At 36.2% G+C, this 22,904-nt stretch overlaps 1 protein-coding gene across 1 annotated transcript; it reads left to right on the plus strand.

Moving 5' to 3' along the window:
- Positions 1-5,223: 5,223 nt before the first annotated feature.
- On the plus strand, positions 5,224-17,204 carry LOC116431833 (arginine kinase). The gene is made up of 4 exons (XM_031987765.1): positions 5,224-5,739; positions 6,753-6,918; positions 15,993-16,294; positions 17,040-17,204. Exons 1-4 carry the CDS (start codon positions 5,224-5,226, stop codon positions 17,202-17,204), a joined length of 1,149 nt encoding a protein of 382 aa, XP_031843625.1.
- The last annotated feature ends 5,700 nt before the right edge of the window (positions 17,205-22,904 follow it).

The following is a 22,904-nucleotide window of genomic DNA, read 5'->3' on the forward strand; positions in this document are numbered from 1 at the left end:
TTCTGCATTTTCTTTTGCCGCGTCAACTTTATATCTGCTCTTATATTGTCGGATGAATTAGTTTTTCAATTTTTGTCTTTTCTTTCTCTATTTCCACTAAGAAGAATCGATCATCTATCTTGTTTACTTTTACTTTGTAATCAGTCATTCGACTCGTTGCTTCAGAAATAGGTTTCTATAAAGTATCGGTACGTTTAGTGTTAATTCATTGAACAGAGCAATGAAAAATATGGATTATTTCTTTAAATAATCTGATTGAAATGATTTCTTGCAGTCGAATGTCCGCATTTCGGCGATATGAAATGTTCGTATTTGGCAGACTAAGTCGCAAACAAATGATATAATTGCTCGAACAGCAAGAGATCAGCATGTACTTCCCCCTATTTTCCTATTATTTAAACAACTGATATATAATTTAGCTTACTCTTCTGTATTAACTACTTTAATTAATCCTAATATATCCAGTTTTTTGTCCAGACAAATCAATCGTTTATACTCGTTTCAGTGTCTACTGTTAGCATTCACTTCGATAATAGATTTTCCTGCAACAGATGCTCTCTCTAATCTCATGTGTTAATGGAAGTATTAATAATCTATAGGAATAGTGTATAGAAAATTTCAACTGAGTCGGTTTTCGATTCGAATGACAGTGACGAGAATTAACGGTAAACTCGAATTATCTCTAGCTTCTCAATTCATTATCTTAACTTTTCCTTACAGTTTCTTCCCATCGTTTCTTCTTATTAACTTCATTATCATTTAACATTTATATATTTTCATACTTTTACAATATAATGAAAATATATAACGAAAAAGAAGCCGTTAGAATACATTCACCGTCTTTGTAAAACAAGATGGATACGAGAAATCATCGCAAGAAACGGTTGCAGTAATATTAATACAGAATTTCCGTTGAAATTTTCCTTAATCCTTCCAATGGAATGCAAATGAACCGTGTTTCGAAAGAAGCATTCGACTGCGGGGAAAGAATTGGGATTTCGATACCATGCGTTCGCGAAATTGCACATTCTACAGATGGGGTCAGTATGACTACGTTATACGAGCAGTATGTGCATTTAAATTCAAATACACCGGGCTTTCAAGTTACCCGAGATGGCGCATTAAAGAAAACCTTTTTTTGGAATACGTGAACGTTTCATTTGGTCAGTTAAAGTTTCAAATACGTTACGGTCGAAGTTCGACACTTGTTCATCGCGCGCGATACCATATTCACGTACATTTCTGCGTCTCTTTAAAATAATATTAATTAATCCATCCGCTTCAAATTGTACAGGTTCGTTTATTCATTTCTGTAGTAACGAACGAAAATTCTACTATGTACAAATAATGATTTTGTTCGGGTTACAATGGCTTCTTTGAAATGCGAAGTTGTTTTCATATCGAACAATTGCAGAAATTCTTTGAAGTAAAAACATTCAATGAGAAATTTTATTCGTATGTGAGTAATTATTAGTCGAGGTAGCTGAATCAGTTGAATTTATATTAGGAAAATGAACAAATAACGATTTTCGCAAAAATTGTGCTTTTTTAGCAAACATCGAATGTTGAAGGTATCCACTGTATCAAATGTATTTAATTTGTTTTAGTAGAATGTTGCTTCGTTCAATACGCTTTTGTGGGTTGTTTTAAGATAGAACGAAATTAAAAAATTTCAAAGTCTGTTGCCTATCAATCGAGAATCATACCATATGATTTCCAATTTTTCGAATTTACCTACATAATTTCGAGATGTTATTCTTTATATCGTTAAACGATAAAACCGAATAAAGATTGAGAAGTGAATATTTCGCAAACTCGAATGTCAAAATTGGACAGAATCTCTGAACGTGATCTTGGCGCACAGAAATGTGCGCGCCTTCGTGCATTGTTTTATTGCTGTAGGGACTAGTAGCATTACTTACGATAATAATCTCCTAGCATACGGTACGTTCCACCTGTGCAGCATATAAACCACGGAAGATAGTCCTTTTATTTATAATCTAGCTTCGTTTTACGTCTGCAATTTAATTACAAACGTTGAATGAACCGTAAAAATATCGTTGGTGCAAAATACGTTTAACTCTTATGGTAAAATGCGATGTTTGCAAACTGATTGATAAAATCAAGATTCTTACTGTCGCAATACTAAATTAAGATATGCGATAAGATGATTGCATTATAAAAATAATTTAGGTAAAATACACTCCAAGCTCTTATTGCTATTAATATTTCAATTCCAATAATTTTAACCTTACCTTCTCAGTTGTAGTGCGACTGAATTTCTGAGATCGTCGCGATTAAAATGAGTCTAAACACGACGCAAATCGGACTACTTTTACCCATTCAATCTAATTAACAAAATTAAAGCTTCATTTTCATGAAATCGATCATACTAGTCCGATTCCTACCGTGTTTGGACTCGTTTTAATCAGAATAATCTCCACATTCCATCGGCACTACAATCGAGAAGATAAATTTAAGCTGATTTCAACTGAAATATTCTTCGTTGCATGGTTATACATCTCTTCCCCTAATTGTATTCATTTTACGTCTCTATTTACTAAGGTCACGTTACACCGAGCTCGAGACAGCGAGCACTAAGCGAAGAGTAGATCTAACCCAGTGTAATTAAGCCGAGCAGATTTCTCTAGAATTTAAGCGAGCATCGCTCCAATATCGGCTCGCAGAAAAAGTCTCGCGAGTCTCGGCCAAAACAAACTTCGGTCGCGTTACATCGGGACGGGAACTTGAACGCAGCCGAATACTTTTCCGTGACAAGCGGGAAACGAGATTTCGCGGTCGCTCGGCGTCGAGATGGCTATGCCAGAAGCGTCGAGCGTCTGTCAAAATTCAGAATATTCACGTCGCCGTCGTGTAGAGCCCTTCTGGCGCATACCGCGGGCCTTGAGAGCGGCTCGCACAAAAAATATGTGTAATTAAAACTCGACGCTCCGGGGGATGCTTCGCGAACACAGCGGAAAGGGAAAACGGAAAGGGGAGAAAGCAGGCGACTGAGAAGCAATAGAGACGTCCAGACGACGCGTGAAAAGTTTCAGGTGAAATAATCAGCAATTCCCGGCTGAAATAAATAATAACGGCACCCCGGCCCGAATCGGATTTGCATAACCTCGCTATCGGCCCACCCTTAGGCGTGCCGATGAGAGATTAACCCTTTGCCCTTTTTTAAACGCAATGAAATAACAATACGGTTTAATTGCCGAATACTTTGTCCGGATTCTTTGTGTACTGAAATTTTATTATGGCTGGTTTAACTGTTTAGCTGGTTAACTCATTGCTCTTAACCCCTTGGCGTTTAATGAGAGAGATTCGTGGTGGAGATTTCAGGCTGAATATAGTAAGAATCAATGTTACTCATTGCAAAGGAGTTTAAATGAAACATTGTTTTGTTATTATTGATATTTTAGTGTTGAAATAAGTGTGTGCTTTTGATTAGGATATTTCTGCGCATGTTCGAACGTAACGACAAATGTAACGAGCATAATAACGAACAAATTGGATAATGCAGTAACGTATTCGTAGCTTCATTCATTTTGTCTATGATATTGTTTATAATTAATCTTTTAACCTAGAAAATTGTCACTTCCGACGACACACAGTTACGAGTGCAATATTTGCAACCAGATCTTACAATCTTTTATTTTCTAATCACAGAAGATTATATAAGATGTCACTGGCAATTTTAGAGCAAAAGTATCAGGATATCATTGGCAACTTTAGAGCAAAAGTATCTCAACGTCATTGGCAATTTTAAAGCAAAAGTATCACAACGTCATTGACAATTTTACAACAAAAGTATCTCAAAATCACTGGCAAATTCAGAACAAAAGCATCTCAACAGGAAATATCGTGTTCACCGTATAGCGTCGCGCCACTCGGACTCCAACGAGACGTTCGGAAGCATAAACGCCGTGTCGCCGTCGACCTGATTGGTTATCGGTGCGCTGTTGCCTCACTGCCGAAAACAAAGAGGCGTAACCCCGAGCGTGCTGGAGCACGTGACGCGGCACGAACACTTATGCGACTGACCGCACGAATGTATGGTACTGCTTGTCTCATTCCGGCGTTCGCGTGCCCGTGCTCTCTCTTGTTAGCGTCCGCGACACCTTACGGAGGTCAAACGTCGCGTTTCGTTACGTTTCATTCGCGAAGCGGACGCGCGCGTGAAGGCGTGCACACGCGAACGATACAGCGAAGCCTCGTTGGCAATTACTAGCTGAACAACTATGCTGCACGCAGGGTGTAGACAGTCACACACGGGATTCAGTCGGTTCAATTTTGCGTCTCCTCGCTTATCCGTTTGTGTCCCGAGCGACAAGATGGCGCTTCTTCGTTACGCTGCGTAAAAATGTCAGTCTATCGGTTCGTAGAATCAGATGAAGTTTATTTATTTCTTTTCCTAATTGTTCATTTTTATTTTTGTTATTACACGCTTAGAATTGGAACAATGTAACGATCGCACTGTGTAACACTAGATTCACGGTACGCGTCAATTTGACGCATATCGAATTTTACAAACATTATTTACTAAACTACGTCGACTTTGATTGATGCGATTACACCAGTATGTGTCTCAGTTATGTATTGTTAAACATTTACATTCCAAAATCCGAATGAACGAACATAAATTTGTATAGGATCAATAGAATAGACAAGAAACGTCCGTAAACCTAGTGTTAAAATTTGTTTTTGTAAAAATGGACAAGTGTAACTCAGTATTTCGTGTATTTTGCTCGATGAAATCGTGCGGTGTTCAACGTGTTAATCTTACTACAACAAAACGCTCGAAATACCCACGACTGTGAACGTATTGGCAAAAGTGAAATTCGTCGAGGACTTGATAACGAAAGATTGATAATGAAAAGAAAACCGCGTTCTACGCGGAAAATTATGCGTCCGGTGATAAATGAAAGTCGCGACTCGCGGAACAATTCGCGCTCGGCGATAGTTGACCATTGTCGTGCGCGGAACGTTCTTACGAATGCAAACGGGTTAAAGTTTGCGTTAAAGTTTTAATGTCAATAACACGCCAAGGGGTTTAGAATCTCGCAGTATCTCCGAATTCTCGCGAATGAAACCAAAGAACCGAGGGAAACGTTATCAACCTCCCCCAGCCTGCGTCTTTCCGCGTTTCAGCGCCTAGACGCCGGCCAGCTCGAGGGTAGCTACGAAAACCGGGAAGAGAGGTGACGGAGGATAAGCAAAATGTGCGACAAGCGTCTCTGCGCCTGTGAAAAGAAACAGAAAGCGTCGACGATGCTCGGGTTCCTGAGTGAAGCCGACGAGAGAGTAAAGGCACTCGAGACCGCCTACGCGGAGTACGCGGAGATCGATAGCGAGTCTCTGTTGAAGAAACACTTGAGCCGAGCAATCTTCGATAAACTAAAGACACGCATGACCAGCGGCGGGTCCACCTTGATGGACGTGATTCAATCGGGCCTAAAGAATCCAGACTCGAACGTCGGCTTGTACGCGCCTGATCAACAAGCCTACGACGTTTTCGCAGAACTGTTTGACCCCGTGATCCAGGAGTATCATCGCGGCTTCACGCACGAGGATGTGCATCCCGACTTGAACTGGGGATCGCCTGAAGAGCTAGGTAACCTGGACCCCGAAGGGAAGTATGTGATCTCGACCAGGATACGTTGCGCTAGGTCCATCAACGGCTATCCGTTTAATCCGACGATGACGGCTGCTCACTATCAAGACCTGGAAAATAAGGTATCGTGGCATTGGAAGGTTATGGCGAGAACAAGCACGGGTGTAATCGTCATTTTATTTAAGTGGACTGTAACTGGACTGGAGTTCAACGGAATTATGTATCTTTACGGGTGTTATTGTAATTTTATTTAAGTGGACTGCAACTGAACTATGTATCTAATCTATTCTACGCAATACTATTGTTCAACGCTGGTCTGCAACTCTAGACTCTCAAAGCTACATTGTTCCACGTTAGTGCACTCTGTCCTTCTCTTCTTAACTTGCAATATTACACACTGTCCAAAAAATATCTTACAATCATCTAAAATACTAACCATCTGAGTTCACAGTATGCTAGCATCGAAAGGCTAATTGTTATTGGAATTGGAACAGCCGGGGATTTACTGATGCGACAGAGTCAAATATAATTAAAGAAAACGAAGTTGGCGGTCAGTTGCTGGGAACCTGGCACTCGTGACGTCGTAGGGGTGGAGACAGTCGCTCCGACATTCCAATCGCGAGCCCGACAACGGCTCTCCCCACTCCTTGTCGCGCGACCCGATTGGTAGGCGCTCACGCCTCAGGCAATCAGGCGTGTACCGTAGAATCTGACCACTCAGACGAGAGTGCCAGGTTCCCTGCAACGAACGATATTACGAACTTTCATCTCTATCCGCATCTCACTCCGTCGCAATCTTTTCCCTGTCCTTTGTTGCTGCAATGTGGCTAATAACGATCGTGCGTAGAAAATTGAAACGACCTGAAAATTGTCAGTGGAAAGTCCTTCTACTCCTCTGACTTCTCTTGTCGATAGTCTGTCAACTCGTCGGAGTTGCACTATACCGACGAATCACATGGAATGATCGAGAATAACCTCTTGTCCACGATTCGGAATCGCTTTCGTATCATCGTTTGATTCACGGTTGCTCAAGGGGAAAGCATACAAAAGAGCTTGCGTGACAATATCAATTCTAGACGAACCGTTGAGATGTCTGTTGCAGTCTGTTCGGATGAAAGGACTTCTATATTTCCAGGTGCGCGAGGCTTTAATGTCGTTAGAAGGCGAACTGAAAGGAACTTACTACACGCTCGCTGCAATGGACAAAGAGACCCAGCAGCAGCTCATAGACGACCACTTCCTGTTCAAAGAAGGCGATCGATTTTTAGAGGCAGCCAACTCTAACAGGTTTTGGCCGACCGGTAAGTGTTGACCAGCCACTCTGTTCAATGGTATTGTTGATACAGATAGAATGTATTAGGTCGTCCCATAAGTTCTTGACTACCATACGAAATAATGTTTTCTTAACACGTCGACTGCCACGGTGGTAACCGATGACCGGAGCTTCCGAATTGCTGAAAAACAATTACAATAAAAAACTTGATTTCAGAAAAAAACATTTAGTAACATAAGTTGCTAGATCATAGATCGTAATATGACTACCGTGATACTAAACGATTAGTAATTATTTTTAATATCATTTGCCTTTGTTATTAAAGAATAAGCAGTACTATTTAGAACAATTAATTAACAATTAAATATACAATTTTTATAACTTCACGACCTGTCACACTCGGATACCTTGTACCGATTAAATTGAAGCAGTTTAACCCTAATCGTACCACGTATTTTTCTAACGAATCGTAGCACGACGTGACTCTCAGTCATTTATGAGAATAAAAGGAATGATTAAAATGTTATTGTTTTTGTTTGTAGGGCCGAAATTTTCAAAGTCCAAAGAAACTTTTCGAAATGCAATATGATACAATCAAAGAATTTAAGTAAATATTTTAAATGTGATTCAAAGTCACATCGTGGTCCGATTAGGGTTAAGATTAGGGTTAAGCTTGTATCGCTCTCTGATTAAAAAACGTAACGCGAGATTCACATTTTGCGACACGAAGTTATCGGACGATCTAATATATAGTTCTAACTTAACCCTTTGCGAACGAAGATTCTTTGAAATGTACAAAACCAACGGATGAAGCTAAATTATACATTAATCGATTAACACTAAAACTGCCAAGCAGTTAGAATTCTTGAAATTTCTCGCAAGAAACTCCTAGAGTGCATCTATTGAAACTTGAATTCATTTACAATTCAGTTCGCGTATTACTAAATCAATTTCTTTAATAATTTCTCACAGAAATATCTATCTTTCTAAAAATTGCAAAAGGAATGAATCAGGAATGGCTCGTTTTGACCCATCCGGGAGTTTTGGTATTAAACAATAGCAAAAACATGCTAATCTCTTGCTGTCCAAATAATAAAATCATTCGATGCGACTTAGTCCTTCAAACATGAACCTTTCATCTTGCCGAAATTAACATTAACCCCTTGCCCTACGATTTATTTTTCACCTGTGATGGATACAACTTCGTCAGTAATAATTTATTGGAAAAAGAGGAAAATCCTGTGTATCCTATATCTACATTTACTCTACAATAGAATAATTAATAACAAAACAATAATCTTTCATTTGAATTCAGAAGTGAATTGAGTTAACATTTGTGTGTGTTGAATTCTATTTAAAATCTTCACCACGAGTCTCGCCGAGATATTGAAATTCGTCCGCAAAAGGTTAAATAGACGTGAACCGGTCAAATGATCGTTAAACTTTTATTAAATTTTATTAAACATTCTATCCTTTCAGCTTAATTTAGTATCAGTTCTTATATTATCCGATTATCATGTTACGTAGGAAAGACTTACTCGATTTTATGCTCAACACACTTGTTCACCGTAAATACACTTAGAAAGACGAATAAGTTGAAGCCGTTCCGAATTTCTGAATCGACGGATCTTATATATTGAAAGAGATTTCGATCGTGCCCCTCGAGGTTCAGTCACGGCGCATCTTTTGCGAACCGTCGTCGAAAGTTAATTGTAGATCTGATATAACTTCGAAGCTTTCACCAGCCGAGTCTCTTGTTCGTTGCTGAACGTCCGCTTTAAAGTTCAATTCCTTTGAAGCATTTTGTTTACCGTTCTCCTGGCCTGAACAATGGCTCTTTAATTATGTTACGTTATGTCGATTTTCCGCCGGGAATCTCTGTGCTATTTATTGCGAAGGGAGTTCCCTGTTTTTCCAACGAAACAATAACGCTTTTATAAAATAAGAATATTGATAAATCGAATGCTGTTTCGGTTCACCCTTTCGTTCTGGTAAATTGAAGTGCAATTTGTTGGACGGTTAGAGGTGTTACAGTTGGCCAGAGCTTACGTAAAACATTCAATTACAATGCTTTAAGTTCCTTTATCTCGTTTCAAAACATTAATCCTTGGTAAGCCAAACGGTCGAAATTGGGGGTTCAAGTTTAAACGAAGATTAAGTCGAAAGTTTCTGGGATTAAAGTACATTCAACGAAGGACAGGTTAGTGAAATACCAGGCTGACGAATAGCACGGCTACCGCTGCTATTTTAACAATTTTACCGTTTGCGTTCACTTACGCGATATTTAGACAGCAGTGTTAACAAATTTTCAATACTTTTCGAAATAAGCACGCGTAATAAGTAAGCACATATAATATTCATACACTTAGGAATGTGTTTGAAAAGTCGATCACCATTGAACCTATAATAATAAGAGTTTTCTGTTGCATTCTACTTTTCATAACTCAGTGTATAAAAATATATTTATATTTTAATTTGTAATTTATATCAAATAATTTTGCTTACTAACATATAAATATATTTTTTTGGAATGAGTCTCGAAAAGTAGAATAGAACAGAGAATTATTATTATAGGTTTCATTATCACGATGATAATATATAAATTACTTTAAAATTTAATGAAATCATCAGGGCAATAATATACAAATTACTTTAAAATTTAGTTAAATCATCAGGACAGTAATATATGAGTTAATTGAAAAATTTAATCAAATTATCAGGATAACAATATAAAAATTACTTTAAAGTTTACTCAAATCCTTTATTGGATTACGTTCCACCCGTTTGCAAACAGCATGAATGCAATAAATCAGCTAATGATTCACTAATTATAGAGACTGTTCATTGTAACACATATGCCATTGCAAAATAGTCAATATTAGCTTTATACGTGTCCATCATACATACACATATGTGTTAATATTGACGTACGAATACTGTCAACGTTATAATATACGGCTGAATAATAAAACAACATATATCTGCGTTGTTTTCGAAACTACATACTTTTCTTTATAAAAGATAACCTCTCAGGAATAAATTATTGATTCCGATGAGATAAGCATCGAGGAAAAGAACTTTCGTTATTAACGGCAGTTTCTTTCAACACTTTCACGCCAGGTAATACCTCCTTTAATGGGATTAACTTAGATGCCGATAAACAAAGAAGCTGCGCAGACGATATTCTGCACGATAATGTAGACAGTGTAATATTTAATCGCACAAAATTAGCGAGAGTGACATGCTATCGTAATTTTCAGAAAATTCTTTGATTTCTGATGATTTCAAGCTATGCAAATTATCCAAGAGCTCTTTTAAACTTTATTATTGAACAATTGTATGTGTCCCGAGATTTTCTTATGCCGGAATTATGTTATGCAGAAATGATAACTTTGTTTGAAGTCATTACAATTCCAATGTGCTTTGAAAAAATTGTATTCGGACATGAAATCACCCGTTATAAATCCAAGAAATAGAAACTTAAAATAAACGATCAATTTTCATATGTGTAATTGTTGTTTGAATTATAATATATACAGAATAATGAAAAATAACTGTCTGAAGTTACTATAATTCTGATGTGCCTCGAAAAAATTGTATTCTATATAAATTCAAAAAACAGAAACTTGTAGGTAACTGTCGTTTGAATTGTAATATATACAAAACAATGAAAAATAACTCTATCTGAAATCATTCTAATTCCAATGTGCCTCGAAAAAATTGCATTCAAACAGAAAGTCACCCGTTATAAATCGAAAAAATAGAAACTTTTAAAGAAATGTTCATCTTCCACGTGTGTAAATTTTGTTCCACGAATCAATCGAATAATCCAAAAGTATTATCAATTTCTTTAGATAATATTTATTAAAATCAGGTTTAAGACGATTCATAAGCTTTAGTACTCTATCTAACTGTTTCTATGAATATTTATTTCTCTCCACTAAACAAGTCGCACGCATATTTATTGAATGCAATATAGATCGATAAGTTATCATTCATTCAGACATTTTTCATCTTCACTATCCCGTTTCGTATTTGTTCCATTTTTCTGTTTTTACTTCTTTCTCTATCCCGGTAGGTTTTAAGGGGGGGGGGGGGCACATGAAATATCTAGTTATCGTGAAAGCTTTTCCATATAGTTTCAAGCGGGTGTAATTGAACATTCCCTCTTTCCGGATTCGATTGCCCTGTTCGGCCAACTATTGCTTTCGCTTCTTTGATCTGCACTAATAACAACTTGGCTCTCGCTTCTGGCTACCATTGCTTGTTATTTACGTTACAATTAGTATCCTTCAGCCATATTATTCTTTTTCCTTCAATTACTCACCATGGGAGGATCGAATTACGGAAACGTGGGGCTCTCGTGTAAGGCTTCGCTCACAGTGGCATTCCATTGTGCTCGGTTGTTAAATACATTTACATTTAGAATTATTTAGAATTATTTACAATTATTTACAATTATTTACAATTATTTTACAAGTATTTACAATTATTTACAATTATTCTAATTCAAAATTCTTCAATTACTCAAATCCAACGAAATCTATTTGTATTTATAAGAGGTTTCTTCAGTACTCTCAGTATTAAAATATATAACATTCACATATCAATGGGTACAGACTTTAAGACTGATCTACTACTAACTCAACTAAAATAAAACCTCAGTTATTAACTATCAAAACTAACTCTAGCTTTTAGTCGTATAACTTAAATACTAACGTAATTTACTGTCAATAGACCAGAATTTATTCCTTGAAACATTTGAATAATTATTTCCCAGCCTTCCAACCCTTTTTCTCTTTCCACAGACATATTATTCACGTATTCCACATTGGTCCCAATTACTTTCCTTAAATTTATATATGTAGCTTTGTACAACTTTATATTGAAATACATTTTTGACGACACAAAAAGCATTCTTCTCGAAAACAATAAAGTTCTCAAGTAGACTTTTCGAAAGTACAGTAGACTCTTAGGATACTCGACCACGCGAGAAGAGAAATCAGATCAATAAAGCAATAGTAGAACGAGCGAATTCCTTATGAGTACTTGGAAAAATGCAATTATTGTTCCCACGAATGCTTATACTTTGATGAAGCGTATTGGGTGCTTTAGCGAGTTCCTTTACTTTTTAATTGGGTAATCGATCGAACGTAAACCTTTGGACACGTATACACACACACACATACACACACCATTTCAAACACGCTGTACAGACATTTAACATACAGAGATATTCATTGCAACACATATCATACAGAGATATTCATTGTAATTTTAAGTCTCAAATGTGAATGTAATTAATAAAATAATTTGTAATGAATTACGGGGATAAATGCTCTCTTAAATTACTTGAATCTTTAGTAATTTATACAATCAGAATTTTTACTAAAAATATGTGGTGGCCTGATTTTGAATTCAGTGTTCAGTATATACTGTGCTTGTTCATAGTAAAATTGTATTCTACCAAGTAGCAAAATATTTTGCAAATATTTATACGTTTTTATATTTGGAAATCAGAAGCAATTTCTGCCCTTTAAAAGAGCAATAAAATGTGAATAAAAATGAGGAATTGTTTATCGAACAACTTAGACATGGATTTTTGTGACTCATTTATCCAAAATATATATGAGAATTACAAAAAAATGCGAATATGTTACTACACTGCAATTACTTTATTATTATTACTATTATTATTATTGCTATTATAATCGTCGTTGTTATGATTATTGCGAAGAATCTTCAAAACACAATTGTACATACATCTTTTCCTTTTGTATTTAAATTTTCAGCAATTAAACACGTTGGATGCCATGGGGGTCACCGGTGACCTCATCCAAATCGAATTATTATAGTTCATTCAATGAAACGGCGATTATTTGAAAACATTTGTATATTACGAATAATGCTACCTAATGCGACGACATTGAACAAGATGAGCGCGCAATAATGATAACGCGATTCTATGAAATGATTTAATATTATATCTTTTCCATTTTGTGTATTTTGCTTTGATATCGTGCGGCATTCAACGTGTTAACAATAAGCGATAATTATTAGTGGAAAAGAATACTCATGGGATTTCAGAATTTCTAAATCGAATTGTCAAACAATTTTTCCTTACAGAAATCGATAGGAAGGAATTTTTGTAGATTTAGAATACAGAAACAGAGAATTGTTTATTTTACTCTAATTATAGATTAATAAATAAGTAAATTACCGACATAAAATATTTACTTCTGCGTAAGAGATTGAACTTTGGTTATATTACAAGTTTTCTTTGTGAAGTATTATCAATATTCTTTTTCGATAGAATACAATTCTATTGCAATAATTCTTTACTCCAGTAACTATCTTTGCAATTATTATTCTGTAAAATATATAAACAACCGTGCATATACACGTATGCATCATACAATTATTTAGTCGGTCAGTGTAATTATTACGGTCAGATTGAACGAAATTTGAACGAAATTAAACCATTAATTTCTAAGGTAAATTCATTAATTCCCTTGAATGTACGAGGCATATGCTAATTGTAAGTTTAGATTACCATCAGTTTTCTGTAGTAGCCTCGAACAATGTTTACAGAAATATTACTCCCTGGTTAACCGAAATGCTTACCGCTGACGTCTTGCGTTCAGACGAAGCTGAGGCTCGCTGGCTCGGTTTATTTTCGAAGTAATTCCTTGCACAAACTGCGAGTGTTATTTAATCGACGCAGCTAATGAAATTTCATAAAGTTATTTACGCATCGTGTGTTCGAAACAGATTCCTATAACTATAACATCGGAAGTTAATTGTTGAAATCGGCGTGTGCTGGTTGAACAGGTTCTCATGTAATATACAAGGTGTAACAAAATCGTTCCGAATAAATTATAGAGTATGCACAACAAACTGAACTTAGTGAGATAACTCAGTGCACATGGGTTCAAAACTCAATAGTATGGAAAGTCAGTGCGTGGTAATAATTAATGTTCAAACAGTCAAAGTTGATAAACGAAATGATAAGAAAACAGTTTATTAACCTTTTGCACTCGAGAGTATATACAATACTTGTACTATTTTACAATATGTACTATCTTTTGTTTCAATCGTTGTACATAATTTCCAAGGAAAATTCCAAGTAATCATTGAAACAAAAGATAGTAGTATATATTGTTATACATTTAACACGTTGACTACTATGGTGGTCACCGGTGAACCGAGCTTCCAAATTGCTCGAAAACAATTACAACAAGAAAATTGATATTGAATGAAAATATTTAGTAACGCGAGAAGCTAGATAATAGTGTAATATAAATACCGTAATAACAAAGCATTAATAATTATTTCTAACACTATTTGTGACACCCAATCAAATCGAATTACTATAGTTCACTCAATGAAACGATGATTATTTGAAAACATTTCTATATTCCAAATAATGCTACCTAATAAGATGACGTTCAGCCAGATGAACGTGTCAATCATAAAGAAATCAATTCAATCGAACGATTTAATATCATATTTTTTCCATTGTGTGTATTTTGCTCGATGAAATCGTGCGGTGTTCAACGTCATTTAATCTTATTAAAACGAAACGATCGAAATTCTCGTGGCAGTCAACGTGTTGACAAAACTGAAATTCGTCGAGGACATGATAATGAAAGATTGATAATGAAAAGCGAACCGCGTTGTACGCGGAATATTTTGTGTCCGGTGATAAATAAATAAAAAGGAAAATAAATAACAAAAATGACAAAGAATAATAAATAAAAGTTGCGGCTCGCGGAACAATTCGCGCTCGGCGATAGCTGACGATCGTCGTGCGCGGAATGTTCCGCTTACGGCTGCAAATGGGTTGAAAATCGGCGGGCGCTGGTTAAAAAGGTTCCCGTGTAATGTATTATACAAAAAGATGGAACTCGGTTCACGTTAATGGGGAATTTAGGTAGAATCCCTCGGTTTCTACGCTTCCTAGTACACGGGCATGCGCGATCGCGTCGGTTACGCGAACACGTGGCGCGACGTACCTAAAACAGGATATTAATAATTCAATTTCACGGCGCTCGGGGCAATCAGAAACACACAGTAGACGACACGTACCCGGTGAACCACCTTTCGAGTACGTTCGAATCGATACAAGACTTACATCTTGTTCTATATGCAAATGTACCCGAGCGATGCATCAGATAGTGGGCGTATCAAGGAAAGAGAACTAGATGAGTGAACGTAGCTGCTTATAGTTCGCTTGCTTCATAGGTTACACTGGGACGCGTTGTTTTTCAGCGCTTAGAATGGATCGTCTGATTATTTGGGTCAGTTTGAAATTATTATTTCTCAAGTTTCCTGATGGGTCATGTTTGACCCGTATATATCCTTTGGGTTGTATCCTTTATGTTTTTCCTTTGCTATGGATAATAAACTTCTTCCGATTACTTCGAGGTCAATATTTCTCAAGTCTTCTGATGGGTAATGCTTGACCCGTACATATCCTTCTTTCATTGTCTTATCATTTAAGTTTCTTCTTTGCTATAGATAATAAAATTATTATGACCAGTTCGAGATCATTATTTCTCAAGACTTCCAATGCGTCATATATGACTCACACATATCCTCCTTCCCCCGTTTCATCGTTTGCGTTTTCCATTACACCAATTAACATCTGAAAAACTCCTAAACTCCTAAAATCCACCGAATCCTACCATCACAATCCAACGATGACACCGAACAACCAACAATATAAACAGAACATACACAGACACAGACCCTAACTTTTTAACTATACATTAAAACCGAAAACCGCTGTATCCGAATATCATCGAACCACCACTGGAAAGATAAAAGATATAATTTCTCGCGCGATCGTAAGAATTTCACGACCTACTCAGGCGAGACGACCGCGGAATTAGAAACTTTCTACGAATTCCGGGAATGATATCAAGTCAACCCCTGTCGTCGGATAACGTCGAGTAATAAGGAAAATTTCGATGGTCGCGCGGGAAAAATATTTGTTGACCGTGGAGAACCGGCATTATGCGCCTACGAAACTTTCCCGGCGAGAAATAATTTGCCTTGCCGTGCGTATATCTCCGCCATCTTTCCACGTCGGTCTTCCAGGCAGAGGAATATTTTTTAACGAAGCGAAAAGTTTCCTCGTCTGGTGCAACGAGGAGGATCACATGCGTCTGATATCGATGGAGAAGGGTGGGAACCTGTCGTCCGTGTACGCCAGGCTTGTTAAAGCAGTTACCGAAGTTGGAGAGAAACTGAAATTCTCGCGGCATCGGAGGCTCGGCTTCCTCACCTTCTGCCCGACCAACCTGGGAACCACCATCAGGGCCTCTGTTCACGCCCAGCTGCCGAAATTGAGCGCGGATTATCCGAGATTCGAAGAAATCGCAAGCATGTACAACCTCCAAGTGAGAAATTAAATTAACTGTATCGCCTCCCTTTTAGACTGTTAACCCTTTGCAGTCGAGGGGCGACTGAGTAGTCGCCACTTGATTGAACCCAGGGAAATTAGAAAATAAAAGGTTCAGTATAAAATGTTGAATAATGTATTAGCACATGAAACAGAAATAAAACGATTCTGTCCCGTAGTTTGTGCAAGATGTTTCTTTATGTAAGTTGCAAATAATACTGTTAATATTTCGTTAGAAAATAATGAATGTTTGTAATGAAGAATATTGTTGGGTGCAAACGGTTAACCTTTCAGAGTTCTGTCTATGCGACTCGCTCGGAAGCTAATACGAACCCTTTGCACTCCGAATTTCTTTTGCATTTTTGTCTATATAACTCTGAATTATTAGGATATTTAATTTAAGATGCATTTGAAAACAACAACGTATAACAGTAATTTATAACACTAATTTACAACTAAATACAAGTAATTATTAATTTTTAAAAAAGGTCAAGTTCGTAAACTTAGTTACCAACCTAATAATAGTAACGACGACAATACAAAGGGGATGACGCGTATAATATCGATTACAGTGTTGCATAAACTATGTGTAATATAAAAACATTTATATTGAACCTATATTGACGTTAATAGTGAGGCCGAAACAATATTACGAGCAATTTAATTGCCCACCGCGACGTTATATAAGCGGCATTATTAGCTACGTATTATCAATTCAGTGTAAAGTCATCTAAATTGTTTAGATACGAGGCACTAGAGGCGAGCATACAGAGAGCGAAGCAGGGATTTACGATATCAGCAACAAACGTCGACTAGGACTGACCGAGCGAGAAGTAGTGTTCGAAATGAGGAACGGTGTGCTCGAGTTGATCAAACAAGAAAAATTATTGGAGAGAAAAGATTCGTAATGTTCGACTTTAAACTAATCTCTATTCAATCACCGATTATGTGACTCTATCTCATTCTATTGGTACAATTTTGTTGTTAATCTAATTTTTATAATACCATTATTCTAATAATTGTATTATTTATAAAATATATCATTCTACGGGTTCAATTTTGTTGTTAATCTAATTTTTAGAATACTATTATTCTAATAATTGTATCATTTATAAAATATTATAAAATTTATAAACACATTCATAAACACTTCGAATAGTTAGACCAAAGCTTGCTCATTTCAATATTCGATACACTATTCTTCTTTCTGCATTTAAAACTGAGGAGCAACAGCCTAGCAATATACCGTCAGTTGCAGTTAACCTGGCACTCTCGTCTGAGTGGTCAGATTCGAAGGTGCACGCCCTCCCCACACGGATGTCCGCCTCTGGTATATGATTGACTGAGACGCTGACGCACAGTAAACGGGTCGCGCGACAAAGAGTGGGGAGAGCCGTCTCCGAACTCGCAATTGGGGTGCTCGGAGTCATAGAGGGGAATGGGCGGACCTATCGAGCGATTGTCTCCGCCCCTATGACGTCACGAGTGCCAGGTTCCCAGCAACTGACGGTACTTACTCCGATTTCTATTATCAAGTTTCAATTTTTTATTTTGAGCATCGAGTTACTTTATTAGATAGACGTTTCAATCCGTTTGAAATATTTTTATTCTGAAGAAATTCTGTTAAAGACATTTTACAATTACTTACTTAAAGTGTCCTTATTTAATGTTACTGATCTATCTGCCAAAAATAAAAGTTTCAATTGCAATTTAATGTATGTACAAGTTTATTGAGTGTTGTTTTTAATACAAATTTGATGAACTGTGTAAAATATCGTTGGAATATTAAACATAACGTCCACTGTAAGAGCAGAACGGTAACTTTTCTCTACCGGAAAGTGATGATAGTATTATTCGAATGAACAGCACAATTTTTCATGTAAATCAATCCTACCTTTCGTTGCACTGAAGATACAGGGAAATCTCATCTTGCTTGCTGTGAAGAACCTAATCATGAAGTTAACCTATCTTTCGTATTAAGCAGGAATAGACAGGAAATTGTATGTCGGACATTGTTAATGTCAAATCTGTGAATCGTGAATTTTGTCTTAATTAATCACCAAACGAAAATATTCTGCTAATGAGATTGTCCAAAATATTTGTATCTTGTTCGCCTTGCAACTTTAATTCAAGAATGTATTCGTAATTTTTATGTATTCGATGGTAGGTGATATTGGATCAAGAATTATTTTAATTTATCTTTCATTTCAATTCATTGTTAATTTTTAATTTGAATATAAATTTATGATTGAAGCTTTGAAATTGAACAATGCCCTTTATTTTATTATTCTTTATACGTGTACCACTGAAGAATCAATTTTTCATTTCGATATCGATTTATCATTTTAATTTAAACAAAATACGATCTAATAGTATAATACTTTGTTTTCGTACGACCATTTTTAATCGATGGTTATCGTAAAACGTTAATAAATAAGTAAATATTTTTCAAGAAAGAATCATGGATTTGCGTGAATAAATTTATAAAAATAGATTAAGTTTGGAGTAACATTGATTTTGAAATTCAAAGGTGCGTACAGCTAAAAGATTTCGTCTTATATGCAGTCTAATTTTTTCAAAGTTGATTGCTCGCTTGTCCCGTGTAGAAGTTTCCTTTAAGCATCTATGGTGTGTCCTTTCCTCCATCTATCAGCTGTTCCGAAGTAACGTAAGTTTCAAGAACGCGTTTCTCCTATTTTTCCTATTTTTTCCTTCTTGAAGATACACGTTCAGGCCTTGAGTCAGCAACTTTCGTTGTTCAACTTGTACGAGTTCCTGTTTCTGCTGCTGTAGAGACGTCTTATCTTTGTCGAATGATAACATGATAAATAACATAACTATATTTACAGTTAATACAACTAATGGAAACTGTTTCATTGATCAAGACTTGTGAATTAACTAGATGTTGTTGTAATTCTGTAATAAACGATACGGATGTGTAGGAATTAACTACTTAATTAAGTAACCAGAAGACTTTTTATTTTAGAAATTTAAATTAAAATTGAATACACGTTACATAAGATGACTGAAACTTTAATATTATAATTTTGTGACAAACAATACAATGATGTGTAGGAATTAACAAATTAATTAAGTAACTGGAAGACTTTATTTTAGAAATATAATTAAAGTTGAATACCCATTGAATTACATGAGATGACTGAAACTTCAGTATTATAATTTTGTGATAAACCACACAGTGATGTGTAGGAATTAGTAAATTAATTAAGTAACTGGAAGACTTTTTATTTTAGAAATTTAAATTAAAATCTAATACATGTTAGTTGAGGTGATTAAAAGTTCAATATTATAATTTTGTGATAAACCGTACAATGATGCGTAGGAATTAATTAACTAATTAATGAATTAAGTAATTCGAAAGCTCTGAATTTTAGAAACTTAAATTAACATTTAATGTTAATTGAAGTGGCGAAAATTTCAATGCTATAAATAAATGTTTCTTTGAAGCAACATAATGTCGTAAAAAAGACACAAAGATGTCAAAATCTTCAAATAAAGTTATTAATTTTTGGCAAGAGAAACAAGGGAACGGAAAGAACAAGTTAAATATTGACCCATTGACCCATGGGAACGCGTTAAGTGTCATGTCTCGAAGGGTTTGATTTTACGCAGGAATTTCCCACCCCTAATGACTTTTCGCTTTTCTTCCAAGAGGTAACACAGGGGAACTAATTCAGTCGGTAAACAATAATTCCTTAGAGATGCGCAAACACTTGACGCTTCCAATTAAGGCGACGTAATTGCATGTGGTCCCTAGCTGCTTTATATCCGAACAACGTTTAATGTATATATGTGTCTGTATGTATGTGTATACTTGGTATTAACCCTTTGCAGAGGAAGATTCTTTGAAATGTACAAAACCTTCTGCAGATGAAGCGAAAATATATATTACTTGCTTAAATAATAGGAAAAACAAAAACTACGTGCTGATCTCTTGTTGTTTGAGTAATTAAATCATTTGTTTACGACTTAGTCTTCGAAACATGAAAATTTTCACTTATCGAAATATCGATATTTCGTAAAACGTAAGGAGATGTAATCTGGCCTAGGAAATTTGTATTATTTCTATGACTAAGAATAGTTAAATAACGCTTTCTGTAAGATTCAATAAACCGATAAAGACAATTGAAAAAATAGGCGTTTGACGATTTGAACGATGTAAGTCATTTCTCACACAGAGCCATTTTACATTAACATTAACTTTAGCATCTCCCATTTGCCTTCATTACGAACACTCAAATTTCCCATACCTACCCGTGAACGCGTCAAAAAAACACAGACCCACCCCCTGTATCGAGTACTTAGAGTACACAATTTACCTTTGCATAGTTGCATCAGCGAAATACTAGGAACTATTGACGCCGGTCTACCGATCGAACGATGTTCCGCTATAAGGGAGCGAGGCGGAATGTTACGAACGTTTTGACATCGCGCAAACAACAAAATAACATCAGGCACAAGTGTTTGTCCCGCGAAACGTCGATTTCCCTGTGCACGGTGACACGTTCCTGCACACTCTACCGGCGACCCTCTTCACAGGCCCCTTTTCCGCCTCGTAATTCTTCCTGGAACCTCGCTGAAATATTCATCAACCGTCTCGTTCCATTCTCTTCCGGCGTGTCTCTTTCAATTATCGCTCGACCTGTCGGAACTATATATTTTTTGCCGGGGTCGCTTCGTCACGGCTGCTTAATTGCACGATCAAATCCTTACGGCTGGTTCAAAGTAATGACCTAGTAAATTCACCGAGTAGAAATCAACGTAACACCGACACAAGCGCCGCTGTGAACCCCCTATCGCGGTGAACAGTTTCACGGCTGGATATCTAAGGGTTCATTCAATCTGAAAGTCGCATTAATTAATTCAAGATGGATGTATAATGTACGCGTAGGGAGGGAAAACGCGTTGCAACCAAGGGAATAACCAAGTCAAAGGGTAGTCTAAGAAAGTGTTACGCGAGAGTCTAGTGCGTGTGATCTACCGTATCTTTCATTTAATCATTTGATTTCAACCCTTTCCACTTTGAATTTCTTTTGTATCTTTTTCTTGCTAACTTTTCGTAGCTTCTGAATATATTGTATAACAATTTTATAATATTTATAATAATTTTATAATAAGTTTATACAGCATATTCGGAAGCTATAAGAAGGCTTTTCTAACCTAAAAACAAAAGAAGAAATGAGTAAACCCTTTAATAACCGAAAAGAATATTGTTTGTTCTAGTAAAATTGAGGGAGATCAGAAAATATCAAGAAATGAACTTAACCCTTTGAACTCCAACCTTTCACTTCTCGAAAGATTTCAGCTATTTCTGGTAATTAGAAAAGTTATGGCCAAGCGTCTTCAATGTTAACACATTGCATTACTTATATAGTTAATGTTAACAATATTTTAATGTTAACAATTTACATTACTATACATAGAAAAGCTCAAATATAATACTGTTATGTGATACATATAAAATACACAATCAATTCTAATTAAATTTAATATCCTTGTCAATACTCTGCTAATGAGCAAAGTTCCGCAGCTAAGTGTCTTCGATACTAACACATTGCACTACTTATATAGTTAATGTTAACAATATTTTAATGTTAACAATTTACGTCACTATATACAGAAAAGCTCAAATATAATATTGTTATGTAATACATATAAAATACACAATCAATTCTAATCAAATTTAACATTCTCTTCGATATTCTGCTAATTAGCAAAATTATAGCTAAGTGTTCGTACAAAACCAACATTACTCGTTACCAGTATACAATGTGGTTCATATTTTTCCCAAATACGGTAAATGTCGCAATTATCTGTCTATAGGAGGGTTGATACATATTATTAGAAGGGGTGAGTTCATATTATAGAGTATTTAGCTCCGCGCCAATGGGAGATCAGCGAGCTGCGTGTGTGATCCAATAATATTACTCTGCCAACGCGGATAAGGGAGGGTTGATAAGGGAGCCAATCGCATTTTGTGGCTGCGCAATGTGGCTTGCGATTAACGTATAGCGCATTGCATAAGCTGTTCCGTTTACAATAGAAGAGCCGAAGTAATTAAAGAAATCGCCGTTTGAAAATGACAGACCTACTGTTGGCAGCTCGAAATGAACGTATTGCATGCGCCCAACGCTGGAATTCCCTGAAATCCCCGCCTTCTAGTTGACCGACAGTGATCGTTATCTGCACATTTTTCTTGCGCGTGGCCTAACCGGTCACATCAACGCAGTTTGATAGAATGTGTCTAATCATTAGACCGGAGTTTTATGTATTTACGGGAAATCTGGGAACAAGAAATTTCATAGAATGCGCGTGACACGCGGAAATATGTGGAATGCCCAAAGTGTTGTGGTTTTTTGTAAGTGCTAAAGATATATTTGTTGAGAAAAACGATTTTCTATAAATGGTTAGATGTCGTATGAATAAATAACTTTGTTTCTCTGATTGTATGTTTTGAAATTTTCAATTGTATAAATATCTGCAGTATACATGCTAATTAATTATAGTCTACGCGGCTATTACCTATTTATCTATTTAACGCTATTCCTGATTATATTCTTCAAAATCTTAATTTACATAAATATTAA

The sequence above is a fragment of the Nomia melanderi genome, chromosome 3 (assembly GCF_051020985.1).
Source record: "Nomia melanderi isolate GNS246 chromosome 3, iyNomMela1, whole genome shotgun sequence".
Classification (NCBI taxonomy): domain Eukaryota; kingdom Metazoa; phylum Arthropoda; class Insecta; order Hymenoptera; family Halictidae; genus Nomia; species Nomia melanderi.